This window comes from Monopterus albus, unplaced genomic scaffold, assembly GCF_001952655.1.
Source record: "Monopterus albus unplaced genomic scaffold, M_albus_1.0 scaffold65.1, whole genome shotgun sequence".
NCBI classification, from domain to species: domain Eukaryota; kingdom Metazoa; phylum Chordata; class Actinopteri; order Synbranchiformes; family Synbranchidae; genus Monopterus; species Monopterus albus.
The window spans coordinates 590,442-600,841 of NW_018127945.1; the positions used below are offsets into that span (position 1 = coordinate 590,442).

Genomic DNA, 10,400 nt, shown 5'->3' on the forward strand with positions numbered 1-10,400 from the left:
CCCTCTGGACGGCGTTACAGGTCACTGTGCACTAAGACAACCAGGCACACGGACAGTTTCTTCCTCCAGGCTGTCACTGTGATGAACACTTAACCCATGACAGTGTGACTGGACAATAACCCTCAGTGCAATACCTGTGTGTGTGTGTGTGTGTGTGTGTGTGTGTGTGTGTGTGTATATACATTGTACAGATTACACAGACTCGTACAGGTCTCTAGTACTCCGTTTTAAGCACTCTGTTTTATCCCTATTTATCTCATTTCAAAGAACATTCCTTTGTTGTCTGCATTGTTTACTGTCTGTTTATACTGCTTTTTCTGCATTGTTTGCACTATTTGTTGACGTTAATACTGCTATTTTGTTATATTACACAGCCTTATGCTGGCTTACTGTTTGCACATTGAGAGCCGATGTACCAGAGTCAAATTCCTTGTGTGTCCAACACACCTGGCCAATAAAGCTAATTCTGATTCTGACAGTTCTGTGTCCCAGCAGCCTTCCCAGCTTCTTCTTCTCAGCATTCATTTATTTTGTTGCTAATGGTGTAAATCATGATGCTGTTGTTCTGTGATTGCCAGGCGGACCTGAATTACAATGTGCAAGAGGACCCTGCAGCCTTTTATGGAGTGACTAGCCAGTATGAGAGCTCAGAGAACATGACCATCACCTGCTCCACCAAAGTCTGCTCGTTCGGCAAGCAGGTGGTCGAGAAGGTGGAGGTGAGGATGGTTGTTAATTCTCATTAGGTGCTAAGGTTGATCGTGGCAATGTAGGATGGTTTCTTGATCATTAAAGTGCTGTGATTTTGCACGGAATTTAAACAATAAGGGATTAAAGCTGAAGAAAAATCATAAAACATTGCTCTTCTCAAGTCATCGTTTGCAGAAATGAAAGGGCTTTATCCAGTTATTAGGTTAAATAAAATTCTTGTAGTCACTGTGGTAGAGCAAAGAAAAATGAGACGCTCAAAATCAAGACTTAACACACACACTCCTGACACAGCGTTTGTTTAATGAATGTCAGTCACTTTCGGCTTTTCCCGTTTAGGGGTTGCCACAGTGAATCGTCACATTGACGACTCACATGTTGACATTTGTTTTACGCCGGATGCCCTTCCTGACGCAACCCTGATTTGAACCCGGGCCGCAGTGGCGAGAGCGCTGCGCCTTAACCACTAGCCTACCAGGGACGGCAGTGTTTGTTTAATGAATAATCATCATTAATTTAGGCTTTCAGAGCTTTCAGGATAGAGATGTGTAAATCAGTTCTTTAGAGGCACAGCGTACACTATACAACTGTTTTCACAGGCCAAGATCTTGACTGATTTGTAAACTGGTGAACTCCCCTTTAAATGGTCAGTTACCACTTTCTCTTACAATAATCATCCTCTGTCTCTCCCTCTTTCAGACGGAGTATGCCAGGTTTGAAAATGGTCGTTTTGCTTACAGAATCAGTCGCTCTCCAATGTGCGAATACATGATCAACTTCATCCACAAGCTCAAACACCTGCCTGAGAAATATATGATGAACAGTGTGCTGGAGAACTTCACTATTCTGCTGGTCAGTCAGCACGTCTGTCTGTGTGTGTGTATAGGCTCAAGAGGAAGAATTTGTATGTAATCCTGCATTGTTTCTAGATGTGTGTATATAACACCTGACTTCGTATGTATCCTGTATTTCCTCTGTGTGTGTGTGTGTGTGTCCAGGTGGTGAGCAACAGAGAAACTCAGGAGACCTTGCTGTGCATGGCGTGTGTGTTCGAGGTGTCCAACAATGAGCACGGAGCACAGCACCACATCTATCGACTTGTCAAGGAATAACACAAACACACACTTATATAAATGTGTATAGACACACACATGGCCTTTGTTGGTGACAGAAGTGTAATTCTACAGAAAAATGTCTTTCAGCCAAACAACTTCAGCTTAGTGAGGAGAGAACGTGGCTACATCTTCACTGCTGCTCAAAAAACCATTGTAACAATAATATTGGGGTCATCTTTAATAACATCAGATACAACACCATATGCTGCAGAGTCCTCCTCAAGAGGAGCATTTCAACAGAACATATTCACTATAACCTGAAATTCACATGCTGATTATCATAAAGAACACAGTGGCATTGCAGCCATAGAAACACATCAGGATCAACCCGGGGGCTTTTCCCATGAACACCCTGACTCTGATATCACCAGTAGATGTCATGCCTCCTGCTAATTGGTTTCTTCCTCACAATCTCCCAGTAAATTTGTATTTTGTTGTTCTGATGATAGAAATGAAAGTAGTATTTCTGTCATGTGCTTTTGGGAAACTCATCCCAGGGACAGAAAAAGAAGAACTCACAACTTTCTCCCTCTGAGACATAAGTGTGTGTGTGTTATCTGCCAAGATAGTGGCAGACACTGAAGGTCAGACCCTGTGTATCATCAATAACCAGGAAAGGAAATAACACTACTGCATTATGATATAGTACAGCATAGAGGTGGGTTTGTACAGATAGCCACTTCAAATTGTGTGAGTTGCATTCTTGCACAAGAAAAGAGGTTTGTCCCAAAGAAAAGAAATCAAACTTTTACCTTTTTGTATGTTTTTATTTAAAAAAAAAAAAAAAGAATAGCCTCTAAACTTTGGGAAATTGTTTATTGAAAGTAGCATATAGACTATATTTTAATTCCAGGAACACTATCTAAAATGTATGTTAATAAGAAACTATACGTGAAATTGAAAAATTCAGGTACCTTTTGGCGCAACAGGTTACTCTTCATCGAAATAGAAATAAATCAAAACCATGATGAAAGTTCCAGTCCTGGTTCACTTGGTGTTAGCTGTCTGCAACAAATGCATTATGTGTCCTGTGACGTCTTCACAATAAAAGCCACTCTGTGTTCTGTGTTTCAGCAGTTGAAAGGGTTTAATATGAAGCTGCAGCAGTAACAAATGTTGAGTTAGCAACTGAACACAGCTTGCTTACAGCTGACCACGAAACAAGGAGGCTGAGGTCAATAAGATAAAACTCAGTGAAAACTCAAAACCTAGCATATAGAGCAGTGATTTCAGTAAATAGACATAAAAAGCTATGAAAGAATGGTTTTGATTTTAGGAACATTTTGAGGATTATATACTGTAGCTGTATTGTGGAAAGCACTGTGAATCTTAACTATACGTCTTTCGTGGTGTTCAAGGGAAGGAAAAGTTTCTTAGAGTTCAAATAAACAGTTTAAAGAAACCCAATATGCATTTTTAAAAATCAGGTTTCACTTTGCAAATTAAGCATAACATAGATCAATATTACTATACCAGCTAACTTGAACATGTTAAAACATGTCCATACTGACAAGCATGTTCAAAACTAAAACGTTATTATATCCATATTGCACTCAACACTGGCCTGACCACACACCTTGTTACCTGTTCTGCAGTTTCAGAATTTTCCATGTCAGGATAGCTCATTCAGAGCTGTAGAAGACACAGCTCCTTTAATCAGCCCAGGACTGGTTTCTTCCATTTAGGTAATATTTTGTCAGAATACAAGTCATTATTGAACCAGAAACCAAAAACTGTTGATGAAGTGGACTGTAGCAGGCGTCGACTTGCGGTCTGTGTCATGCTCATCAGCATGAAGTGCCTTTGGTTCAAAACAGAAGTGGACATTCTACTGTTTCATGAGAGTCCTGATAATTTATTGTTGTAGACGGTGTGTAGAAAGTGAAGACAACAGATTCATAATTAGGTATCACATGCTCCAGCACTCTGTCTGAAGGCTCCAACTTTCATATTTAATGGCTGTTTCTTGTCATTTGTAGACATTCTAGAAAATCCCGTTTTGATTTCCCACATGATACGTTCTTGTTCACTTTGTGTGCAGTGGCAGTATTTACATGTATTTCCGTTGTTGTGCACATGTATGTGTGAGAGCTTCATGTTAAAGACGTGTGCACACAGTGGTGCCACATTCATGAAATGCATCTGTTGGGACCGGTCACCATTGTAGAATGTCAAATCTACCTTGTATCTTCACATTCTTGCTGTACAATAACTGAAAACTATTTGGGCCATTACTGACAATAGTCTTGATCAAATCTGGTTGCAGTCATGTTCAGAAGAAGACATCCTTATTAGTGCTAAAGTCTTTTTTTATTTTTATAAACCTTATTGGAATAGTTTGACATTTTAAGAAGTATAATTACATTATAATTTACATTGTTTTGTTGAACTCTCTCCCCCTGCAATGGATTAATGGCACCCAACTAAAGAATTAGCACCACCAACAGTTTCTCTTTAGCTGTAGCTAGTACAAATATGATAATAGTATGACTAATCTTAAATAAAGCGAAACATTATTTCCTTCAATGTGAAACTATTACTCTAAAACTGATCAGAAAATAATTCCAGCAGCTGTTCTCTGTCAGGGTTGGCCAGTACAGCTACCCACAATGTTAATGGTGGACTCAATTATAAAGCCAGACGAGACAGAGTAAATAATATCACTTTTACTGCACTTACTCAGAAAATACAGTGACAGTCCAGAAACCATTAATCCAAGTCACACAACAGTCCAGGGTCAATACCGGCAAACGAACACAGCCAAGGGATCCAAAACGGGAGGTCAAAGAAGCTGGTCCAGTAGTCGGTACACAGAATAAACATACAACAATGAGGAGGGGTAGGCAGAAATTGGTGGTCAGTAAACAATCCGGGGTCAATAACGCGAATCACTAAAGCAAAAACGCTGGAAAGTCTGCACAGTCAAGAACAATCTGGGAGGTTACTGGTGGGAGAAGGCTGCTTACAATGGGGTGAAAACAGGTGTAGGCAATGAGCACTGATTACTATAAAAAGTCCATAACAGAGATGAACCTGGAACAGGAAGTGGCAACAAAATAAGAGCCTGAAACAGGAAGCAGTAGGACAGAACCCTGACAGTTCTCTATTTTACAGTTAGTGCACCGGCTTCACTAATGTAGAGTTGTCTGAATAACTTTCTTCAAAGTTAATGCTTGTTACAACACACCCTGGGGCTCCTTCTGCTCTGACTGTAGCCTGTTCAGATTCCTGACAAACCCATGTCTCATGACTTTTCTAGGGTTATGCTTTCAGTGTGACCAGCTGGGATGTTATGTGGTGTCCAGAACATACGTGTGAGACAATTCTCTGATTTTACTTTATATTTAGGGCAACTTAAATCATGCTGCCAGGCCTTAAAGGAGCCATCTTTAGTCCGAACGATTATAAATATATGGTATAAATGAGTCTGCTCTGCTCTGACTCAGAGGACTTTGTACCTTTGTGCTATATTTTAATTAAAGACTCCTCTCAGGGTTTTAGCCACACGTCCAACAAAACCCAATCACCTGAACACACCAGTGAGTTATATTGGCAGGAAAGTCCCTGTCAAATTCCCCTGCCCTCAACTTTCCCACAGTTTTGTCTCGCACCACTGTAGTTTATTGTTTTCCCTCTGCCTTCACGCCAGAGTAACAACATGTAATATAGATGTGATAAACTAGCACACCGCCTCTCAGGGGCTGCCTTTGCAATAATGACCCTTTATCTGGACATTATCTACCACCTGCTTACCAAAGACAGTCACTGTGTGACACAAAATACAGAGGAAACATGATTTATTACAAGCTAGAATAATGTACAAGCTTCTGCCAAATAAAGAGACTTCTAAGGAAAATGAATATCAGGTTGCTGGTCTGCTGCACTGTAAATCTAAAGAATAATGAAAAATAGGTTTAAATTAAAAAAAAAAACCTTTGTGATTTGAACCTGGATTACAAAGGTGCTGATGAACATTTTTTGTCTTTAAAGATGTTCTAAAAAGTTGGACCTTTCTTACCAAACATGGACACCCCTTATCATCTTGGATGGCAGACTGAAGAAGCCCTGTAAGACGAGGCCACTGGAAACTGTGACTTATTCAAATGCCCTAAATGTCTGGTAATCTCAGCTGTAAGGCTTTAGTGTTAGATGTCCACTCACTATAATCAACTAGAACGTGCTCACACCAATAAAGTAGTGCAAAAAGCAGTGTACACATGATGCCTAAAGGTCATTCAGAAGGCTTCTAACTTTCAGTGAACTGTTGAGTTTCTGAGTCATCAATGTCTGTATTGTTAATGTCGTCTCGTATGTGCAAGTTGGATATTTATCTTCTTTTCCGAACCACTTGTGGCACAGAAATCCTGTCTGTAATCAATTCCAAAATGGCCTTGAATCTTTTCACTCCAGTGCACACGCAGCACATCTGTGTGTGCACTCAGGGTTTTTGATAAGGTGCTTTGTATAAAAGTGACAATAACATTTATTACAGATGTTGTGTATATCTTTGATATTCTAATGTTTATCCTATTTTGCAAAGAAGAGAGCACATTTAGGAAAAGTTAGTAATGTGTGTGTATTGGTTCTGCACAGGGTCTGATCCTTGCTTTGTAACTTCTCTCCCCTCATGGCTAAAAGTATGTTAGATATTTTCTAGCTTTGTAGAGACTTTGTATGCATATGCTATTCAGTTTAAATAAATGGTCCGTTCCAAACTGTGATCTGGTGTTTTGTCCTGACTCAGTCTGCACTAAACAGTAAAGTCTACAGTCTTAATTCTAAAATGTCACTATTTATATTACATTTAAGCAAAGTTTCTGAACTGCTGCTGCTGTCCACACTACATCATTTCACACTGTGCAGCTCAACACTTGATTTGCCCTGCAAGAATATATGAATACACTGTTGTCAAATCCGCAGTTTGAGTTCTGTTAATCACATGTGCACGTCTTGTTGTTTTCACACAGCCTGTGTGTTAGACTCTGTGATTAAAATGGACTGCACTGGTTTCCGTTCATCAGCACGAAATTTTCACATTCAAAACACTTAAGCTAACTTGTCATAATAAGAACTAACTGATAACAGATGAATCCTCAAATAGTAAAATGTTCATCCTGAAATGATTTGTGCATTTGTCTTTTCTGTTTATTGTTACTGTGACTTGGGTACATACTGTACAAAAATGTGATGAAGCAGTACAGAAACGATACTGTACTGTTGAAGCTGAAGGAATGATAAAGGGATGTGACAGTTATGCACTTTTTAATGAAATGTGTTGTGTGATTTCACTCCCTGTGTGTACATAAATGTGTCTGAGAAATAAAGGCTAATGAGCTACATGTCATTTTGCAAGTTGAGGATTATAATACTTGGAGATGGCTGAAAATGTGAAAGGCTCTGAGGATTGTGCATATTGAACATATTGATAAACACGTCTCAGAGTACTACAGTTCATTAGAGAAGCAGTGTAACCAATATTAACTTCCAAGACAACCTTAAATGCATCACTTGAGAACTGAAGTTGAATCTACATGTATTTGAATATTGTGCAGAAGCAATAAGAATTACATATGATAATTCCACTGATTTATATTTAATGACTGTGGCAAAGCAACTGAGAAATACTACAGTTTGTCAAAAAAACTGCTATTGTGATAATGGAGAGCATCAGCAGGTGAATGTGGCTCCAACCATGTAGTATGTGTCCTACACACCAGAGGGAGCAATACACAATGAATTCAGACCAGAGCTACACCACAGTTTTAGATTTCTATTCATGGCACGCTAAACTTAAAACATCATTTTATGCATATATTTACACGAACAGCTCTGATATACACATTAGTTGCGTTTTGAGTTATTTATTTATTTTTGTTATTCATCAGATACAAACTAGGCTCTATTTGAAGTCAACAAGGGACCTTTTGTGTGACCTCATGTTTGTGTGAATGCCTGTTTGGGTTAGTAGCGGGTTAGCTGTGCTAACAATGGGAGCATAAGTCTGCAGCTCAGACAGACATGATGACCTCACAGAAAATGAGCTCAAAAGTAAAAAAAACATTCAGTATTATCTCACATCACAAACATGGCAGTGATAGTCCTCTTTATCAGACCTGTGTTTGTACTGCATGCTCTGAATGTGTGTGCACATGCAGCTGTGAGTGAGAGCATATGTTTCTGTCTGATATGTGTATGCGTGTGCACACATACACACATACTGGTACGAACTGGCTTTAGTGCATTTTCAGATTCCCAGAAGGTATTAAAGCACTTCTTGTACCAACAAACCTGCCTGGTGCATCGCTCTGAGCTGAAGTTGCAGTACACAAACAGACTAAAGGTGGCTGCTGGGGATACACTTGCTATTAGTGTTACACACACACACACACACACACACACACACACTTCAAAATACTTGTAATGCAGATAAATCCTTTTATGAATTTCTTCGACGATATTCTGGTCTAGGATAGTTGAAAGGGCAGAGCATGGTCAGGTACTGTGTGACTCTGCAGGATGTAATAGATGGATTTCCTTCTGCTTTGTGCTCAGCAGTGTGGGGATTATGAAGCTGAAACTATAAAACAATGCATACTGCAGAGTAAGGTTGCTGAGTAAGAGCTTCATCAGTGTTTTAGTCTGTGGTTCTTCTTGGCTTGTTACTTGGACTCATTCGTTCTGGTTTAGGTGGGACATTATAAAAAAGCACTACCACAGACAGATCTGCTGCACACATGTGGTGACTAGAAATTCAGAGGAGACATTTTTAAAAATGCTCTCAGTAAGTAAAGGACAAGGCACCAAGCATCATCTAAAAAAATCATACTTGACTTTCTCTGCAGATTCAGATTCAGTTGTGGATTGTAACAGTTACTTAGTGTAATGAAATGAAATCTAAACACAATTCAATACATTTCATTTGTATAGCACCAAATCACAACAAAACCCACTTTAAATAGTAAGTTTTAGACAGTAAAGTAGAATGTCTCGACCCCTAACCTGAGGACACACCACCAGGTGACAAATTAAAGGACTAACTACCAAAAGGCAGCTTGCTCAGATGGTTTCCATCAAGAGTCTCCAGCTCCAGTATGATATCTGCTGGAGTATATGAAGACCATTCATGGTCTAATACTGGCTGTGAAGGTGGAAGATTCAGACTGGCTTCATATCAAACCCTTCAGTGAACCAAAATTCTTCACTTATTTATTCAGGTTTATTCAGTATGTGTGAAATGGACGATTTGTAAAATATCAAACATTTCCAAAAATACTTTGGGAGCACTGAGCAAGTGTGGGCACTATTTTTCTGAGACTTAAAGGTTTTTTTAATCTGTCCAAGAGGAATTTACAGTTTAAAATGTGCAGATTTCTTAAATGTTTACAGGCTGATATCACTTTTTTTTAACTCCCAGTTTATTTAAATTGGACTATTTTAGACCAATACATGAATATAGGATTACAGATTTTTTTTATCATAACATTGTGTCTTTTTTACCTTAAATTTATTTATTTGTTTGTTTTTTTGCACAAATAGGTTCAAAAATGGATCCATAATAAGCTGAACTGCACTGTATTCTGTCATCGGATGATTTCACTACACCAACTCTCGTCATTTGAAACTTCAACAGCGACCTTTGACCGGAAACGCACAGGAGAGACTTTCTAAACTTTTTGTTAAACAGTCTGAATGAGAGGCTACAGACTGTGGGGAAACAAATAAAAGCAGACACTGGTAGATCGGGGATTACTTGTCGAATGGAGGCCTGTTTTAAAAGTGAACATTTAGCAGGAGACGACTTTGTGTTCCAGCTTCCACTCAACAGACCACGGAGTGTTTGCTTCACTGTTTCCATGTAGAAGAGTGTCTGTGTGAGACAGACAGAGAGAGAGAGAGCGAGAGAGAGAGGGAGAGAGAGAGAGAGGGAGAGAGGCGTATCCCAGTCGTTACTGCCTGCTCCTGTTTTGTCCCACACGCAGCAAAGCGGCACAAGGACGCACCTCTCCTCTCCTCTGCGGAACAGCGCACAGGGCTGAGCTCGGTCTGCCGGGGAGAGAAGGATGCGGTCCCGGCAGGCAGCCCGGGAACACACCGCTGATATGAAAGGATATCATTTTTCTTAAGAGAACTCTGACCATTTTTCACGGCCTAACAAGGTTACATAGTCGAACTTAGGGACCGACTAGCGGCCAAGAAGCGCAGAGAATTAGTTTTGGGATGACTGTTTTGCTTCGATTTTATCTGCATATGTAGTCAGAAACCTAAAGATGACTTGTGTCTGGTTTACTTTCTGAGTTACTACAGAGAATTCACTGAAGCAACTTTTTTCTCTCGGAGTTCAACCGGAGATGGAGTCAGAGGAGGGGAAGATCTCGGTGTGGGTATGCCGGGAGGAGAAGCTGGTCTCCGGGCTGACGAAGCGCACCACCTGCGCCGACGTAATTAAAGTTCTTCTGGACGACCAGAATCTGCGGCAGGGCGCCTCGGCTGCGATGTTATCCGGCTCTCCCCAGTCCTACTGCGTGGTGGAGAAATGGAGGGGCTTCGAGAGGATTTTACCAAACAAGACTAAAATCC

The 10,400-nt window shown here is 40.0% G+C and overlaps 2 protein-coding genes across 2 annotated transcripts in view; both read left to right on the plus strand.

Annotated features, from left to right (window-relative positions):
• Nucleotides 1-6,693, plus strand: part of tead1a (TEA domain family member 1a) — a 70,337-nt gene extending 63,644 nt beyond the window's left edge. The window contains exons 10-12 of the mRNA XM_020604386.1: nt 579-719; nt 1,408-1,560; nt 1,707-6,693. Coding sequence (XP_020460042.1) covers nt 579-719; nt 1,408-1,560; nt 1,707-1,820 — 408 coding nt within the window. The 3' untranslated portion in view covers nt 1,821-6,693. The remainder of the gene's footprint in view (nt 1-578; nt 720-1,407; nt 1,561-1,706) is intronic.
• A 3,109-nt stretch (nt 6,694-9,802) lies between these two features.
• Nucleotides 9,803-10,400, plus strand: part of rassf10a (Ras association domain family member 10a) — a 3,627-nt gene continuing 3,029 nt past the window's right edge. Inside the window, exon 1 of the mRNA XM_020604263.1 lies at nt 9,803-10,400. This exon is cut by the window's right edge and continues 3,029 nt beyond it. Coding sequence (XP_020459919.1) covers nt 10,172-10,400 — 229 coding nt within the window. The 5' untranslated portion in view covers nt 9,803-10,171.